At 33.8% G+C, this 20,831-nt stretch overlaps 1 protein-coding gene across 1 annotated transcript; it reads right to left on the bottom strand.

The window, feature by feature from the left end:
- Positions 1 to 8,172: 8,172 nt before the first annotated feature.
- LOC111086686 (NACHT and WD repeat domain-containing protein 2-like) lies at positions 8,173 to 19,023 on the bottom strand. Its single transcript, XM_022390511.1, has 6 exons — positions 18,740 to 19,023; positions 17,948 to 18,078; positions 15,780 to 16,017; positions 15,423 to 15,591; positions 9,024 to 9,223; positions 8,173 to 8,571 (listed from the first exon to the last, which is right to left on the bottom strand). Exons 2-6 carry the CDS (start codon positions 18,007 to 18,009, stop codon positions 8,173 to 8,175), a joined length of 1,068 nt encoding a protein of 355 aa, XP_022246219.1. The 5' UTR covers positions 18,010 to 18,078; positions 18,740 to 19,023.
- Positions 19,024 to 20,831: the final 1,808 nt, after the last annotated feature.

Below are 20,831 nucleotides of genomic sequence, written 5' to 3' on the forward strand. Positions count from 1 at the left end.
ATGTACATGCCAACCCTATAGACAGTTAATTTTTGTGTTTCATTGTGTAACTGTTTTAAATTCACCACACATTGTTTAGAATAAAACAAAATGTAGCACCAACATTTTCAATAAAGTGAAAGTTCTAAGAAAGTTGGGAATAAAACATTAATATTATTTAGCTGAATGCGGTGTATCATTTGTGAACCAGGAATTATTTTTTTTAAGTTTGATGAATCAAGAGTCCACGCTGGGACATCTGTAAGTCTACTGATTTACATTGCTAAAATCAGGGGTTAGATTCCCCTCGCTGGACAGATAGCCCGTTGTAGCTACAAGAAAAACACACACGAATTAAAAGGCTATCACTCCTACCGAGTCCTATGTTCTTAAATATGGAATATATTTCATTAAATGAAATCACAATGATAAAAAATGTTTTACACTGTTGAAGCTCCTGTTTGTGGACATAGGATAAATTTCAACATGTGAAAACATAGTGACAAATTAAATGAAAATGGATAATAGTTTACTGAGTCTTCTATGCTTATATATAGATTACATTCCGCCATGTAAAACTATAGGAATGAAACAGGATTTAAAACCTGACGTCTACCCTTCACAAAGGTAATCTTCACTAATTGAATTCACAGTGACGCAAAGGACTTGACTCTGAGCCACACATTTCCCAATTGAACCACTATGTTGGAAAAATACTTCATTAGTGTTGAATTTGCTGTTCTCAAATATAAAGAAATGTAAACTCGCCAAACAAAACAAAAGTGAGGAATATGATTTCATTTTGTGGAGTTTCTTCCTTTTAGATTTAGAGTAATATGAGCTGAGGGAAAACAAAACAAAGAAACAGACTGATTGAAATTTCTTTTTCTCAGATGTTTACAAACAACACCAAATGAAACTACAGTGATGAAAGAGGATTTCGCCACTGATGGGTGCCCTGTTCCCAAACGAACAGCTGGTTTCTTTTAAGTAAAAAACTGTGATAAAAAAAAAGGATTTCATCCTTGTTGAGTCTTCTGTGCATACATACTGAATGAAATTACAGTAATGAAAGAGGATTCCATTTGTGTTGAGGCCTAACCAAATACAACGCTTATTTCTGCTGAATAAAACTACAATAATTTCAAATAATTTCATTCATTAATAAGCTTCCTCATCAAATTTACAGTAAACTTCATCACACTGATGAAAAAAGGTACCGTGCATTTTCTGTGTAAAGTTTTTGTCGAGTGAATCTAGAGTAATTTTTCCTAGATGTAAACTTGTCCGAGTAAAATGACAGCGAATTTTACTTCTGCAGTGACTTTTATTCTAAGGTGTAGTTTAAATTTTGACACATGAAAGAATGAGCTGAATAAAGATTTCCTTCCTGTTGAACCCCCTATGCGGAATATTGTGTTCCGCGTGAAACCATGGTGATAAAAGAGGTTACCAGACATAAAACTGGCTTATTGTCTAATATGTGGTTGTTTTACCTGATGATGCCAGCTTAATATGGTTGTTACGACAGCGGTGGTCACATGACGCTGGTAACACGTCATGATATGCTAGAAGGATCGGGGAACATCACGAATAATCCAGTATGTATATAAGTATATAAGTGCGCCTGATAACGTGAGACAAATTGATCGGAATTGAATTGCAGACAGACAGAGATAAAGACGGACAATTGAGTCAAGCGCGGTAGTGACCGTAAGTACGTGCGTGCATCATTGTGAATTATAGCGTGTGTTTAAAGTGACTGTGGAAATTGAGTGTATTACAAAGTTGAATTGAGAAATAATAAACTAGTTTTGTTTCGGATGAAACTTTAGCGATACAAGTCCTTTCTTAAATCAGTTGACATCACAAATACGTAAATACAGGCAAATCCAGTAAAATAAGGACTGTTGCACTTAGATTCATGACAATGCAATTTACATTCTTGGTTGAGAAAGAACACAACTCCCTCACTGCATGTGGAGAAGTTATGCACACTTAAGTGTACTGAGGATGAACTCTGTAGAACTTCTTTGCTAGATAGGGTAATGTTAGAAGACCATTTCATTGTATAAGGGTCACTTGATAGCTAAGAAAACAAAAGGTTACAATGCCCTTTCAGCTGATGTTTCGAACTATTATTGATTATCTATCCTAACTGGATGATAATCTAGTAGCTGTATCTGATATTCTGCAAATTTCATAGTGAAACTCAGCTTGATAGCTTGAAAAGTAAGGATCACAGCACCGTTTTAGCCCCATTAATCTTGCAATCAATAAATCATCCCAACTTTGTGATGATTAAGTAGCAATCACAAAATACAGTCAATACATTTCTTTGTGAAATAATACTTGCTAGCTCGAAAAGCAAGGAATGAAACTTTCTTTCAACCATTGATTTTACAATCAGTGACAGCTCTGTGTGCAAATTAATTAAGTGCTAATCACACCATGTAGTGTATACATTATATGGCAACAGTCATTTGATAGCTTGGAAAGCACGGAATGCCACTTCTTTTCATTCATTGATCTTTCAACCAGTAATTGTCCTAGCTGCTAATTTGGCAGTCATCCCAATCAGAAAATTGTCATCATCATCTCAGCCAGCCAGTAGTTATCTGACCCTCTTGTTTAGGCACTTACTCATCTGATTCATCGTCTAAAGTCAGATAAATATTTTCAACATCTTCCACCTCATCAGCTAAGTTAAGATGATAAGAAGCATTGCTCTCATTGTTCTTTGATCTATCAGTTGTGGCTTCAGGCACCTTGTCAAGCAAGTGCACTAAAGGTTCATGATTACCATAAAGTCACAGCTTGATGATGTGCTCCACAAGCTTACATGTGTCACACAACCACTGTATATATGTCAAAGTCAACAGATCAATCTATCAGAGTAATAGATACAGACATATTTGGACAAAGCCATACCCAGTTTCACACTGAAACTTACATTCTTTGACTGTTTTGTTGTAAATCTCTTCTACCATACAGCAGAATTACCCAGCTGTTGGTGTACAATCTTGTTCACATCCACCAATGTAATCCATAACCACTCCACATATTCTTGCAGACATATGCTATAGGAAGAGAACTGTATATCTATATCACATCCATAGGAAATAATAGCTCAGCCATGTTTAACAAACTTTGTAAGTATTTGATTGATAGTCTGTGTTACCTGTCCTGCCAATTCATTGGACTTGGGGTGATAAAGGAAAGTGCATGTCTTCATCACACCCAATACTTTGCACAACTCAGAAAATAGATGGCTAATGAAATGAATTCTCTAATCTGTGAGAATTTTCTAGGGTGTGTTAAATTCAGCAATCCAGTGTTATATCAACACATTAGCTATGGAATGTGCCGAGGTACTGACCAAAGGAAAAGCCTTGAGTACCTAGTGGAGTAATTGATAATGAGCAACACATACGAATTACCTTGTTCCACAAGAGTATCAGCAATATCCAGGGATATTCTATATAAAGGGGAACCAACACTTCCCTGCAAGAGTTTACCCATGCTAGGCCAGCTTTTCCTCTGGTCAGCACACATGGTGTAGTGTTGACACCAGTACTTAATGACTCAAGTCAAATGTAGCCAGTAAATTTTGGGTTACATGGTACAACTAATGTGTATAACTCTTTGGTAACCTCCAGCCCTTGCATTATGCCCAGTCTGAATAATTTCCTGCCTCAGAGCCCTGAGGACTACTAGCTGCAACCCAGGCTCAAAATCATGTTTCAGTGGTTTATAATAAAGGTACAGCATGCCTTCTGCACCCACAGATGCACACAAGTGTCACAGGTTATGTGCATCTGTGCTATATTCCTTGACTTGTGTTGGTCATCTTTCACCTTGCTGTACAGCAACGAGTGCTTATACTAATTCTGGGTCCTTCAGTTGCACTTCTAAGAGCTTCTTAATGTCAGTCATGGAATCTTCTACCATATGGATTTACATCACTATTGAAGAAATGGCCAACACTGTGTCCAGGATTAAGTCATTCAATGAATGGAAAACCCTGGTTATGACAAGACAATTCATCATTGTTTCAATGTTTCAGACTTGGACAATGTCACATAAGAGGCATAATCCTGCAATGTTGTACTCTAACATGCATTCATCCATTCTGGATTTTAAAGTACATAAGCCCCTTTAGTGACACACAACCCAACCAGTGAGTGAACTTTCTACCATAGATGTAGTGATGTAATGTTTCATAAGAGCAAGCAGTTATTTCTTTATCATGCAGTACAAGCATTCAGAAGCAGGGAGCATATTATTCACATATGCTAACACATATTCCATTTGTAAGTGCAACTGTTATAACACTGCTCCAATTCTACTGTTGCTGAGATTAATATCAAACAGGAACTCACTTTCCTGTAATGGATACCTTAGCATGGGGAATTCCATTAAATCATATTTTAGAAATAAGAATGCTTTCTCACATTGTTTGGTCCATCTAAAATGTGAATTAGCTTTAGTGAGAGCAGATAATGGTGCAACAATCTCGGAAAAGCTAGCCACTAACTATCAGTAATGCAATAAGAAACCAAGGTCACTATAGACTTCCTGTTTAGTCAAGGGTTGAAGCCAAACTCGAACTGCTGCAATCTTTTTAAGACCAGTAGAGACTCTATCATGTTACACAATATAATCAAGAAATTCCAACTGTATCTGCATAAAAAGCACTCCCTTGGTTTCAACCTTATGCTTGCCATTCTTATCTGCTGCAATACCAAACACAGGTTGTCAACAAAAGACACACACACATGACCAAACACCACGCCATTACTGACAAAGACCAGACATCTCTTCCATTGCAGCCCCTTCAACTAAGCTCCATCAACCCTTCAAAAGTGGTGGGAACATTACACAAAATAGCAGGACAGTAAATTTACGCAAACCACCTTGAGTTCTGAGAGCCACCTTGTGTCTACTCTCGTTTTACAATTTAACTTCCCAAAATCAGATCTACTGGGCACTTTACAATGCTTTCACACAATTATTTGCCCATGGAAGTAGGGAGGCACCAATACAAGTTACTGCAATCAACATAGAAGCTTAGCATATACTCTTTGATGTGCAACATAGTATGACAGTTTACTCTGAAGTGACAATGACCTATTACCCACACCCAAAGCAGACACTTTGGCCCTAACTTCTGGAGCAATGCCCTGTAAGAAGTATCACTAATATTAGTTGCAGAACAAACATGATGGGAAACCCTGCCCACTTACTGAGATCTAGTATGATTGTGTTGTAATGCTAGGATGCACTGGTTGCTGGTTTACCCTCAGTGAAGCTTGAGATTAAAGTGATGTACTCACTTGATTATGGCAAACTGTTTGAGGTACAGCTACTGCAACAGCTGTTGCAGGCTTTTTTCTCTCTTGTGACCTCTTCAAAGTCACGACTTCAAACCTTATCACCACACAAATGATATTTGTTAAGAGTGAAAATATCTGTCACCCTCAAATGACAACTCATCATTTCACTAGGTAAACCCTCAATGAACTAATTGATAAGGATGTCTCTGTAATCTGCTGAAGCCATTGCAGGGTATGCCTTCCTATGCAATTAGTTCCACTCATCTGTGTGTCTTGAAAGTACTCTTCTTTCAAGTTCTGAACTTGGTTCACTGATTTCTCATCAAGTTTTAGGGCAAAATAATGAGAGGCTTGCCAAAAATAGTTTTCAGCACAGATATCTGACCTCTGCTGAGTTTTATGCAAAGAAATAGATTGGAATCGAGTTGAACACAAGGAATCAATCTTTATTTCAAACAGAACCAAAATTAAGACAAGAGTAAAGTATGGTGCTTTTACTAAAAAGAGATGTTATATAGTTCAGAAAATAGGTTTTTAAGTTGAGTTCAAGTTAAGCTGAAAAGTTGTTCCAGACTGAAAAAAGCATGACATTATAAACTAATAACAACAATGCCATTCTTCTCATGATGCAATTGCTACTTACATGATTAACAGTCACCCTTTCTTTAAAAAATGGGATGTTGTATCCCTGGGGTATCATCTGACTTGCCAGTAGGAAATATCACTGTCAATATCTATACAGTATGCTGATTGTTATAGAAATCTTTTCCAAGAGAGAGTACATATTACAATTTAATTCACTGACCTAGTTCTATGAGTAACTAGGGCAAGAGAAACTTAGTAGCTCCCTTGACCCATTTTCTGAATTAAGGCAAAGCACTCAAAATGTACATAAATTTAAAAAAATGATATACTAAATAAGGGACTAGGAAACAAATGGTATGCAAAAGTAAGAAACCAGCCAGTTTGGTGTTAAACATAAGATGTGTTCGTAAACTAAAGCACACTCAAAGGATCGCTTGAAGTTAGCTAGCAGTAATATGTCACTGCTTGCAAGCTATTTCCGAACGACCACCAAAAGTTGCTTTAGTCAAGATGATGTAACTGAAAGTGAAATAGTTACTTTAGTGTCTGCTTGCACAGCTGTTCTTTCACTTATGACTGATGTTCATTGTGACTTATATGATTCAAAAAACTTGGATAATAATAAGGATATTGCTGCCTGTGTTGTGTTGCACTACAGCAATGTTGGTAAAACTGACAGAGCCAAAGTGAAGGATTATGTGAAGAAGACAGTGCCACAGTATATGATGATGCTTTCCAAAGTAATTTTAGATTGAGAAGTCTACAGTTGAGGTAGGCCTAAGTTTACAGTAGCTTCAGAATCACCAACATTTTTATTGTCTAATTTTAAACCTCTTTCCGGAGAGAAAATTTGAAATATGATGTTTTTCCACGTTAAGACAACCCTAGCATTAAATGTTTACAGGATTCCCGAGTGTGACTGGTTGTATTATTACTATTAGTTTACTAGTCTGAGGTGAATGCTGCTGCTTTCTATATATATTTCAGTGATTCAGAATTTAGATCATTTAACTAGTGATTTAGTGAGTTCAACAAAGGTGGTATGTGAATGGTAATTAGCTTGTCTTAAAAGCAAGCTAATGCACTGTCATTAATGGAATCTATTTTTAATAGCATATTTAAATGCCTCATTAAAATGGCACAAGTGTAATTTTTAGTACATTATATGTTCTATCATATGGTTCATTTTGGTTGCAGTATGTCATCATTCACTCATAGATTTTGAGTAACAAAAAATAAAGGCATATTTTCTGTGGGTTTGTTAATTTCTTTTATGTATATATCGTTGGTAGGCTTGTTAACATGTTTTAGTTTTTAATTGCAGAAAGTAATTAAACTTATGGTCATAAGAAAGCCTTGCAGTACTGTAGGAAGGCCTAGAGTCACAACAGAAAAAAAATGTTTTAGCAATTTTACGGACATTTTCATACTGACGTGTTTCAGATCACTTTGATGTGTCAAAAGGTCACTTGTTTGAAATAGTAGTTATTCTGCAATAATTAATGTGACCTGACAAATCAGTATATTAAGTGACCATCTGGAAAGGACACTGAAAATATTGTTACAGACTTTAACATTTTGTGTGGAAATAATTCGTTTCCTGGAGTGTTTGGCTGTATTGATGGCTCACATATCCAAATCAGCAAAGTAAGAAGAGATCCAATCAGTTATTTTAACAGGAAGGGGTTTTACTCTGTGATTTTATATCAGTTTATGACTTCAAATTTAAGTTTCTGAATGTGTTTGCAGGCTGGCCAGGATCATCCAGTGATGCACAGGTGTGAAAAAATAGCTCAGTATTTACACAGCTTGTCTCATCATCAGCTATAAATGTTCATTTATTTGGAGACAGTGGCTACGCATTACATTCCTTTCTAATGGTGCCATACAAAGATAATGGAAATATGACAATGCAGCAAAAGCAATTTAATTTGCAGGTCAGTTCCATGCGAATTGTGATTGAACAAGCATTTGTTTTATTAAAAAATAGACTTAGACGATTAAGATATTTGAACACGAAAAAGTTAGAATTGGTACCTAAAGTAATAATGGCTAGTGAGGTTTTAGCTTGCTGATCTCACTTGTAAGCAGCTTTACTTTATGAAAAGTACTGCTTCATCTCTGCTTTCAGCATGCCTACTTTATCAACGTTTTTCAGAGATTCTGCTGAGTGCGCTTTAGTTTACAAACACACTTATAAGTGTCATTGTGAATAAAGATTAGTTTTAATTGTTCACTTGTTTTTCTTTACTGTTCAAGTTCAATTTATTCTCTACTTAACATTCCCTGAACCTACATTTTTGAAAATACTTATAACTACCTGTAAGATATCAGTGCACTTGAATAACATACAACCTGACTGCATATACTTAATCTTCTGTTCATCAGTCATCACAGACTTTAGTACTTCTATCATTTCTTTGGATTCTTTTCTCCATTGGTCTATAGCTTCTTGCCGTTTGTTGTGACAGTCGCTAATTATTCCTGGAAGATAGTCACTGATTGGCTGCAGTAAATAACAGGGTGGTACTATATTCTCATTGATGAGATACCACTTATATAATAACTCTTTGTCCTCAGAAGATTGGACATTTTTGCTGATGAACTCAAAATCTGAACTGACAATATTTCTAGGCAAATTTGAGCACTCTAGTTGTTCATTCAAGAAAATCTGTAACAAATATCAACATCTAAGTTTTACTGATTTTTATTCAACAAAATATATTATCAGAAAAATACATTAATATCTAAAATAAACAAACACATCAGAATTGATATAGTGCTTTTCATATATCAATTCACTGTTCTGTTTCAATGAGAAAGTAAAATGATGCTGGTGTTATATAAAACCTTGAATAACCTTATATAATTAAAAATTCTAAGTGAATGTTTAAAAAACTTGCACTATAAAAATACACTAATTTTTCTATTAATGGAAAAAATGAAGAAAGAAAGTGAAATTTTACTGGCTGATGAGTTTTATCTTTAAAAAATCAGCCTAAAAATGAATTAAGATTATATGATAATGCACTGACTAAAAATTAAAGATTATGTTTTGAGAACTTTACAGACTAAACTGCCTAAAACTTGAATTAATAAATGATTAGATATAACAGAACTTACCAAAACTATGAGTTTTCCTCTTTTTTTAAGCTCTCTCAAAGTGTCCAGGCAAACATCTCTGAAGCTGTGATCATCTAGACAATCCCCTGGCACTCCCCAATGTAAATCCACAACATTTAGCTCATAATCATTCCTGGCACAGAACAACCTTAGATCTGGAAAGACTCTCTCCATCAATGCTAACCTCTCCACTTGACTGTCTATGAAAATACAGTACATTTATTTTAGCCATTCTGTACTAAAAAACCAAACAGAATATAACATGAAATTTGAATAAAAAATTAAATATTCTGCATAAAATGCTGAGAAAAATTATAATAATTACATATGCATGTGGTTTAAAAACATGTTACAGTTCACATGTGGAATTCAGTAAAGGCTATCTGTGCTTGCTGTCCCTAATTTTCAACTGACAGACTGAAAAGAAGACAACTAGCAGGAAGTGAGTGGGCTAGAGGCAAATCTTAGGAAAATCAGGCTGGGGGTTTGGGGGCTCTAATTCTCCATAAAACTTCCTCTGTGGATGTGCACTGATAAGAAATTCTTAGAAAATATTCATAAACATATTTTTCTTTGATTTATTAATTTTTCCTAGGAATAACATCAAACATTCAGATGGTATACAAAAATAACACTGCTTATATATAAATAGCATATTTAATTATACAACCACCTCGCCTTGCTGAATTTCAGAGAAGAGTTATAACTTAATTTAGTGGATTGGTGTAACAAACCAAGTCAAATGTAAAATGTGTTTAAATACAGTCTTTGGAAGTTGTCAGTTAACAGTTTTATTTCACACACCAGTAACAGTTATAAAAGAGTCAATCCTTCGCCTATTTGTTACTTCTTATTTAGTAAAAGTTATACCAGGCAGAGGATATTCAGTGACCTTGTACACTTGACACAAAGCTGTTTAATGTGAGGAATGAAAGTAAGCTTACAGTCAAAGATAAGTCCCAAGAACTTAGTCTCAACCACCACAGAAAGAACATCACCACCGAGATGAGGCTCTGTATCAGAATCCAAACCCCAATGGTGGCAAAAATGGATGCAAACAGTCTTAGACGAAGGGAAGGTGAAACCGTTTGCCCTGGCCCACCCCAACAAGCAACTGAGAGCAGTCTGAAGCTGCCTCTCAATAAACTTCATGTTTGACGACTGATAAGAAATGTGGAAATCTTCGACACTGTTTGTAACAGTAGGAGGAAGTTGTTCAGTGATAGCATTGATCTTAATACTAAAAAGTGTGATACCCAAGATACAGTTCTGAGGGACTCCAAGTTCTTGTGTGAAGGATCGGGACAGGGTCAAACTCACATGGACCTGGAAACTCCAGTCAAGTAAAAAGTTGCAAATGAAAATGGGTAAATGGATACACAACGTATATGAATGGGGGTCATGCAAAATTCCAATCCTCCATGCATGCAGTGTGAGGGTTGTGGTTTAAGTGTATATTGATATGTACTATAGTAACAGCACAAATAATTAATTATGTTTTATGAATTATGGTAGTTTTTACAAAAAAACTTAGTTCTGATGAATTTGGTCAGATTTGTTATTTTGTGTTGCCTGAAAAGAAAAGTGCACAAGTCTGATAGCTCACAAGTGGTAGCACTTTATTGAGATAACTACTGATGGTAGTTTTGGAAAGTAACAAGAGATAGTTATGAAGTAATTAAGTGTGGAAACTGGAGGCAATAGGTATAAATCGAGAATTTGATATGGATGATAAAATATTGTGATATGAATTTAAATGTGATTACCAACCTGTAAGGTATTGTTTGAAAATACAGTGTACCTTTTATTTTCATCAATATTAGTAAAAGAAGGTTTCAATTTTGACAGTTGGCAGGTAGAAAACTTTCATGGAAGGATAAGAGTAGTGGAGATACTTACACTATGTGTTATAGAAAACATAGTTTTACCTCTTGTTTTTTAACAAGAGTAATGCAAGATATTTTACTTGTTATGAATTGAAAAGGTTGGGTAGGTGAAATTATCAGTAGTATACGAAATTCAGAAACAGCAGCTTAAGTATCATAACAAATATAAATTTGGTTTACCCAGTGCTTTATCTGGTTGTGATAGTATATATTCAATCATACAGACTGAAATATTTAGGGACAGTTTTCTAAATATTTTCTCAACTGTATTTCAGTACAGGATACAGTGTGTAATATACATAAAATTGCAGGCTGTAAGTGTAATAGGGTGAGGCAGAAAGTAACACCCAAGTGGTGAAACTTTGAAAATTGCACCATAGCTCTAGTACTAAACTTTAAAATACAATGAAAGTGTTAGCAGATCTTAAAGATCAAAATCAAAGGTTAGTATCATCTAATCTGAGTTAGCTTATGTGTAGAGGATACAGTTTTGCAGTCTAGGCAAAAAAAAAGAAAAAAGTGTCCTTTCCTAATGGAACCAGGTGCTGTTTATGTAATAAATGGACAGTGGTGGAAGAAATTGACCTAGGTCAAATGATAAGAATGTAGACCATTGTCACAGGGATGGTAACAGAAGGCCACATAGCTAAAAATGGATTGGTCAAGTGAAGACACAGTGAAGTATGTGAACCAAACAGGTCATGCATGCCAGGATATATTCTTCATGCTATTTGAGAATGAGCACATATGAACCCATTAATTATCCAGCCTCTAAAAGTAATTTTTAAAGGGTGGTATTGGTTTTAACCAAGTGGTTATGACCACCTCGCAACCTACACACCTAGTTGACCAACTGAAATTCATTTACCTTGCATTTTCAATTCAAACTTTTGCTATTCAAGATTATGTTCTGAACCAAGCTCACCATCTTGTCTTCAAATAGCCAGTGACATTTTCTTAATCATTGTGTGATGAAGCCCTGCTTTTTTTTTTTTTTCTAAAGTGAAAATCTGCCCAGGACTTTCTCTTCAATAAAGAACTAATGTTCTAGATTAACAACAAGAGTCCAGGAGATGGACATACTTTCAATGCACAGGTTTCTAAGATGATAGAAAGGCCAGCAGACTCAACTCCTCTCTGTGAAACAAACTTTACTGGTGGCACAGTGACAAACAAGGACAACCCTAACATCTTCCTCAACCCCTGTGAAGGAGAAATCCAGAAGATCATTGAGAAAAACAAGCCCACTGATCCAGTGTCTACTTATCAGGTGCAAAACCACATAAAAAAATGCATCACATGTGAGCTCACTTCCAGCACAACCACTAAATCTCAAAGCTGAGAAAGACATTTCTGGAACTTAAGTCAACCCAAGAGTTGGCTGGGCCCTAGGAAAACGTTTTAGAGCTAAAAGAGAAGAGCTGAGCTGCAACAATGCAGACCTTAATTGTGACCACCATCACCACTTGTTGAGTAGACACCCATGTAAAATCAATGATATATAAGCCATCACCATCTCTGGCACCAATGAAACCAGTGTAAAGAAAACATGAGGTAAATGAAGAGCCACCATCTCATCAGTGCTGTTTATTTAACAACCAGACAGCAATGGTAGGAATAGACCACAATCAAAGAGTAAGCATGTGGACCATTGTCACAGGGATTGAGAGAACATTGTATATGTTACTATAGTCAACTGTCAGTTCCAATTAACATACCTGACTTTGTGATACTGGCACTATTTTTTTAATAATCACCAAATCTGCTACTTTCCCATAAATTCTATCCTATTTTGCCCCAAAATGAATAATTAACAGATTTTATAGATGATGAATCCAATTACAAACATCTAGTAATTACTTACAACAATTTTCAATAAAGCTTAAGTGAAAGTTATGATAATATTTAAGAAAAACTAAAAATAATCTATAAAATTCAACCTCAGTTTAAAAAATACATATTTTGAAACAGGTTAAATATATTCTTTGATAGATTGTTTAGGCAGAGTATTCATGACGAAACTTTGTAGAATGGACAGCAACTGCCTGTTGTAGAGACACGAGTTTAGAGGATGACGTTTCAAAAGTCTTCCACCTTTCGTCTTCAAGTCAGTGTGTTCCTGTTTTTGGTAGTTATTTTGATTTGAACTTAATTATTTCAGAAGAAATAATTAATAATCAAGGGTTTGTTGATATGCATCGTTGGTTACTGGTAGGACTAGTGGCTGGGTCTGGTTACCTTTTTCCTTCTTGTAATGGTAGTTTTGGTTGTCTTGTCTTGTGTTTCTGTCTCAGATGTGGGCGAAGTTTGAGTTACTTGGTCTAATGTGATAGGTTGGGTAGTAGAGTTCTGGCAGGCAGTGGTTGTCATTCGGATGTTGTGAAACATGGGCTTTATATAATTTTACATCACATAGAAAAAGCATTGTAAACATTAAGTTGCATAAAAAAAAGCAGTATGCATATCATGTGTATGTCTAAAATGCACAACTTTCATAAAATTGAAAACTGTATCAAAACCTTTCTTAAGTCAATGTAGGAATGGTCCCCCATGCTCCTCACTGAGATAAGTTATTATTCTGAATCCTGGGATTTATTGTTTGCTCCTAAATGTTAGGGATATTTGTCAACCACTGAACAAAATATACAAAGGAATAGCATGGCACTGTGGTAATTTAAGGATAAATCAAGTATACACTTACCCAATTTCCACAACACCACATAGATTTGTGTATCTAGTACAAAGAAGGTCAAGTTTAATGGTTTGTAATGTTGGAACAAAAGAAACAAGATAAGTTGTTGAAGATGAAACAAAATAAAATACTATTTACTGAGGAAGAAGTGAAGAAGAATTATAAGTCATCAAGTAGTAAAACTATTGCTTCATAAAGTGAAATTAAGTAAAATAAACGAATAATTAAGAAAGACTATCTAATTAAAAATGGAGAATAAAAAGAAAACAACAGATACTCAGAAGACTTAATAATATAGCAAACAAAAATGATATTCTAATAACAAGTTTTAATTTTTTCAAGTCAGGGCTGAATCTGTGTTCCCTGCAAACAGAAAAGAATCTTTCCAAAAACTGCATTCAAGTGTCACATTTTCTCTCTTTCTAACTAACAAATCATAAAACAAGAATATGGAATTATCTTTACTCTATGTGACATGGTGACAGTGATGATGCAGTACTCCATACAAGGTAAAGTAGGATACAACACAATTATTCCATGAAAACATTGCTAGCTTCTGTGATCAGACTCTGCTATAGAAAGTAGTGCCTCAGGCTGAATTTAGAACATGACCTTGATCAGATTTAGGATGCTCTGGATTACAGTTAAAAAGAAAATTAAACATTTATAGGCATGAGACATAAACAACGGGAAAGTGAGATGTATAGTATTTACATTTTATAGCATCCACAGAAATAAGATTGCAATATGTTAGATTTCAAATACATGGTTAGGTAGGTAAGTTTATTAAGGACTGAAATTGTACATAACATATACAATAATTCTAGTTCATAATTAGCAAATATTTTGTTACTTACAGTGGTACAAAAGAAAACATTAAAAAATCACTAACAGGAAATGTTGCCATACACATGAGGAAGATGAGTTGGATAAGGATTCATTCTAATGCAACTTAATACTTAATTTAACATGGTAATATGTTTATTCATTTAATTTGAAGACATGACATTGTTTTCAATACACATTAAGTTTTGACTTACAAATAACACTGTAAAGAATGAATATGGTACCACTTATGCATTCAGTTACAGATTTTTAAGACAATAACTGTGAAAAACTGAAAAATAAAAATGTTATCAAAACATCTGTGAAAAGGAAGCAGGTAATTTAAGGATTTATGCAGAAAATAAGGCTACCAATTGAAGCAAATATTCTACATATTGATTGAAACTCAGGTGTATTTACTTACTACACACTGATGTAAAAAAAACTAAAAGATCAAATATCAATTATTTTCTTGGAAATCCAAGTGGAGTAGTGCCTTTTTTTTTGGAACCCAATTTAAAATTATATTATTTTTTTTGTATTTCATGATAGTTCAATTTAGAGAGTGTATGAACAGTACTGTTAACTTTCAGAAAATGTGATACTCCACACACTGTGAGGTCAAGAAAATTTTACCACTGGTTACATGTAACTCTTTGCTACCATTTAAAAGCATTCCCTTTATAGCATGGTAAATCAAAGAAGTACAGTGTAATCCTGTCCAAGCCATGTGTCTGCCAGGGTAGTAACCCAAGGAAGCTAATTTTTTGGCAATTTTCCCTGAGATAATACTGAGTACAGGAGTATAATTTCTTTTATCGTAACTGAAAGTATCGGTCCTGAGCTATTCATGCTACACCAAAGTGAAGCTACAATTTAGAATTTCCAACAGCCAAATGTAACAGAAAGGGGGCATATCTTTACTAACAATACCAAAAGAGAAAGCATACTTATTACTAAATATTTTAGTTAGCAAAAATTTAAATTACATCATACCATAAAATTCTGCACATATATAGATATTAATCAGTTTCAGTGGCTGTGGGGAAAACTCTTCAAACACTTGGCCAGTCAGCAAGCAACTGATGCTGGTAGGCAGATCCTGTATGCTAGGAACACCCTTAAAACTTCTATGTCCAAACAGTTGCTGCCCTTCTTCAGAAGCCTGGAAAGTGTCACAATGTTCAATATTCACTTAATAAAAAAATTATATAGTGTATAGTTTGTCAGTAAAAATCAAAGCAGTTATTTCCTTAAATAAAAGAATACTAAACAAATATATATAGTGTACATAGTTTGTTTTTTATTATAATAATAAGTTGTTCATAAAAAGGAATCATATATAAAACTTACATGTACTCCTGGATCATTTAAAGATGAAACTGAAGACACCAGTTCGGTTTCACTTTCCACATTTAAAACTCTAAACGGTTTTGTTTTCATACTAGTATTTGAAAAATGGACACTTTCCACATGCGACACAAATGTTGGGCATGCCCAATGATCACAACTGGAACTTTCAATATTTTCACAGGTGTGTTGACTACATGTAATGTCCTCAGCTGAATTGATTTCGATATACTGACTTCCACTGTAAAAATTCCCAAACAAATCTGTAATAAAAACTATGCTAACATTATAAGTTTTGTTTATTTCCACAGAATATAAATGTTATGTGAGTTCACTGGTTGCAGTTCTAAAAAATATTTCATGTTAACATTTTCTAAATAAACAAATAACAATCCAAACTACTTTCTTGTAACAGCAGGATCTCTTTGTTTTTCTTATGCAGCATTGTGAATTTCAATATTTTGGCCTTAATCATTTATATATATACTGATAATTGTTTATATGTATGAATGTTTAACCCAAACCCTTATACTGCTAAATAATGGATTTTATATTTTTAAAATTCATAAAATTTCATTAATATTTTTGTGTACAAATTTTTTAAATACCTTTATTTGTACATAATACTTCATGTAAAGAATATTAATACATATACAAGTTATAACCTTATATTTCTAATTTAAGTTTGTTAATCAAGTTATTATGTTACCTGTAATATGTAAAACTCCTGTTATGTAGTTTAATCACAATATTATATCGCAAAACTTGAAAGCATAAATAATTTTTTTCAGTACCAATCAAAAGCTTGTGAAATGACTAGACATAATAAAATTCTTAGTCTTTCAGTTTCAGATTTAACAAATTATCACACATTTGTCTAGATAAGTGTCCAGTGAAAAAAAGAAATTCAAAAGGAAAAATATAAATATATTTAGTTTTATGAAAACCAAAAATTACAATTAAACAAACTTTCAAAGATAATGAATAAAATCATACAATACTAGAAATTTAATAACTCATATAATTCCTCTTGTTAACACATTTTGAGAGTATTAAAATACTACACATTGGTTACAGGCATGTACTTTTTGAATGTAGCTTCTCAAATAACAAAAAATTTTTTTAATTTCCCAAATAAATTTGTTTTCTTTAAATTCTAGTATCAGGTTTAATTTTAAATGCAAGTTCAAAATCTAATGAAATTGTATAGTGTATAAGACTGAGTAGGTTCCAAACAGAATAAAACAAACAAATATGTACTTAAAAAATATGTAAAATAAATCATAAATTAGGTTAATACATTATTATAAATGAATTTTTTTAAAGAAATAATATCAAAATACAATAATATATTAAAAGTAATAGAAGATCTAACAAATTCTACACAACCACAGCCAATAAGTCACAGTGGAATGCGCATATCAGAGTTGCATTTTGACATTGTTTGGCTTTTCGTAAGTAGTGTGATATCATCAAAATTGATCTCATTTGGGAAGGGTATGTAACAGCCATTTCTGAAATAAAACATTCATACACTCAAATCATAAAGATGTTTTCACATTGGGAATTTAGAATTTCAAAGATGTGGATATCCTTTTACTTAATGGCATAACAAAGGAACATGGAGCAACCTGAGGCACCATGGAAAGAAACCTGAAACAAGTTATACCACAGTTATGGTATGCAAAGTGCAACAATATACAACATAATCAAGAAGGGATCTCCTTTTGAAAAACCAATATAAGTCATGTGTACACAAGTTGCTTCCACCAAATATCTGTTTAACATCCACATACCCTATATAGCTGGCGAATGAAACAGGTATTCATATTATTCCATAAGAAGACATACTAGTGAAGTTGCCAGATGCTGCAACTATATACATATGAAATCAGACAGTTGAAAAAGGTTCTGGGAAGCCATTTTCCTTGTACACTTGATGAATTTTGGAAAGTTTGCAAGGAGAAGTGGTGTGCTTGGAAAATTAGTCTTATAACAAAGCATTTTACAATGGAAACTATGCTGCTGAGCTATTGTCAAAATGCAGTTATCAAACACAACAAAACCATGTGGTAACATGGACTGTAATAAGGTGATGAGTCTCCAAAATCACCTAACATAGTCTATATTATTTAAAGAAATTGTTACACATCTTCAAAAATAAGTCATACCTTTCAGTCAGTTCCATTGATGACACAGGCCTTTGCTTCCTTGCAGAGCACACACTTCCCATTATTTTGTTCAAAATTTGTTGTCAGATATATAATGTTTGAAAGGGATGATAAAACTTCTGTCCACACTTCTACCAAAAGAGATAAATAACTTTTAAGTCAGACATATCAAACCAAAAAATACAATAGCACCAAATTTTCAAACTATAATTATATGTAAACCAAATTATTTCATAAACTTTGATGACAGACAGAATGAAAGGGATTAGTGATGCACTTCAGCTATTAATAACTTTATCAAATTTGCAGGTCTTTACCCAAAACTTTTAAGAGATGTCTCATTAAATAAACAATATAATTATAATTACATGATATAAAAATATCCAACTTTGTGTGCGTATAATATAATACACAAGTTTCACTCCTTAACCAAAACCTGACAATATAAAATTTTAGTTCTTCAAAGTTCAAGAAAAAACAGAAGCAGAATATACAAGCAAAACTAAAATGACCAATCAATGAGACAAAGCTGGATCCAACCAGAAGTGAGCTTGCTACTCAACAGACAAAAGGCAATAATGACTAATGTATTGTATTAGTAATAGTAGTCTTAATAATAATATATCCCAAAGAAGCTAATAATACGTAATATACTATACTTTTATAGTAATTATAATAGTTATTAATCTATTTCAAAATATCTACAAGAAATAAAATGGTAATAAGTAATTGACACTTCCACAGCAAAACAGTTGATAACTTGTCCAAATAAGCTCAAACTAAAAAACAAACCTTTTGAGACAGAAAATCTATCACCACCGACAATCATCCGCTGGATCGGATTTTTAGTTTCGATTTTGTTGGACCTGGGAGGTACACCTTCGACTTCTTCCTCCATCACTACCGGATCAGAATATTCCTTCCTGCTTGACTGTTGTTTATTTATTTAGTTAAACGCTAGACAAATACATCACGAGACCAGGGCTCAAATTCAAACACTTTGCAGGTAATTACACTGATTGATCCTACTTCCCTCTTCAGGGCCATGTCCATGAATGTAAAACTTATAGCATTTAGTGCTTTCTTCCCTCATCTTTTAATTTGATTATGTAATAGTTCTACACTTCACAAACAGTTCAGTTGGCAAATCGTCACTTTTCACTAGATTGCGTTATCAGACATGTATTTGGCATAAATACCCTTTTAAATACAGCTGGATACTAAGTGATATTTTTTGGTCTAGAGTAGGAGGCCTTTTTCTTATGGTACGTACTAAGTGGAGAGAAATATATTTAGCGGTATCATCATCACGTATAAACTATGGAGGTTAGTAAATCAAAATGATATAAATTTTTGTCAAATATATGAACGAGTAGTCTAGGAGCCTATCGTGGATTGGTGATATGTTTGCGTATTTGTTCATACAAACTGTGTTTGTTGATCTGGATACCCTAAATGCTATGGTGATTAGTGAATTTTGTATTGTTTATAATTTCTTAATATGTGATGGTGCAATGTTAATCCATGCTGGACAGGCATATTCAATTACTGGACGTATTTATAAATTTTAATGATATTTGTTTATGATGCTCTTATATTTTCACTCGACAGTCTCCTACCATAGTCTGATCGTTGCCATACTTTATTTCAAATTTGGGTTATATGATTTATCAGTGTTAATTTTGAATCGAATGTTAATCCTAAGGATTTTACTGACATGGCAATATGTAGACGAGTTCCATGTAAGTATAATTCGGCTGGGTGTCAATGTATTTTGAACGATTTCAAGAATAGTACCATGTTGGTATTTGGAAAAAAGTATTTGAATTCTGTGTTTTTGATAGTATTCAACTAGTTGGTGTAGTAGTGGTTGTAAGCTTGTAGCGGCTATTGAGGGAGTCATGAAACTCTTCCATATTGCCACATCATCTGCGAATTGAGAAAGAAGTAAGACTAAAATTTAGATCTTTTAAGGGCATATCGCTTACATACATGATGATGAAGATAAGGCTAACTACCTCTTCCTCGGGAACACCTGCCTCAGGAATAAATACATTAAGTAGGCGCCCTCCACATTCACTCTGCATTTTCTGTTTTCCAAAAAGTTAGATAATCAGTGAATAACACCTGTTGGTAATTCCATTTGTTTCATGCGATATCATACACCATTATGCCATACAGTGTCGAAAGCTTTCTCTATATGAAGAAAGCAGGCAATAGAGCATTTGTTTTGATTAAAGCTATCTACTATGGTTTCAGTTAATCTAACTAAATGACCTGTGGTTTTGTACTTCAGTTAATTTTGATATAATTTCTAGGAATGTGGAGAGTATATTATTTATCATTATTTCTAAAATTTTGCCTATGCAGCTGGTCAAGCTGATTGAACGGTAGCTTTTTGGGTTTATTCGCTGGTTAACTTTCCTTTAGAAACATATTGTTACACCTCTGGTCGTCAGTTAATTTCCCGTATAATTTATTGTACATAATTCTATCTGCTCATAAATATTTCAATCCAATTTAAACATTATTTGCTACTGTGTTACATATCAACTTGTACATTAGAAACTGTAGATAGACTTCCTCTGTCTCACATGCCATTATCATGGTAATGTATAGAGGCTACCTCCACTAGCTGTGTCTCAATAGCTGTGGTGCTTGTCAAATATGAGCCATTAAACTTAACACATTTTATCAGAATCACAAAATAAATAATCACAAGCAGATAAAATCCTTGCAGCCATAATTAATATTCATGCTGTTGCTATAAATATGTAATCGACAGTAAAATAAATTTACTGTCCTGAATCACTACCAGTACCAGAACTATCAGGAAACTGTACTGCCTTATAAGTTAATCCAATCATACACCAAATCATAATAT

The sequence above is a fragment of the Limulus polyphemus genome, unplaced genomic scaffold, assembly GCF_000517525.1.
Source record: "Limulus polyphemus unplaced genomic scaffold, Limulus_polyphemus-2.1.2 Scaffold1324, whole genome shotgun sequence".
NCBI lineage: Eukaryota > Metazoa > Arthropoda > Merostomata > Xiphosura > Limulidae > Limulus > Limulus polyphemus.

Coding starts and splice junctions, on each gene's coding strand:
- LOC111086686 (XM_022390511.1), bottom strand. CDS start 18,009: ATGGGAAGTGTGTGCTCTGCAAGGAAGCAAAGGCCTGTGTCATCAATG. Junction 9,224..15,422: donor TATATGTGCAGAATTTTATG/GTATGATGTAAT, acceptor GTATTTTCATAG/ACAGTCAAGTGGAGAGGTTA. Junction 8,572..9,023: donor GAGGAAAACTCATAGTTTTG/GTAAGTTCTGTT, acceptor TATTTGTTACAG/ATTTTCTTGAATGAACAACT.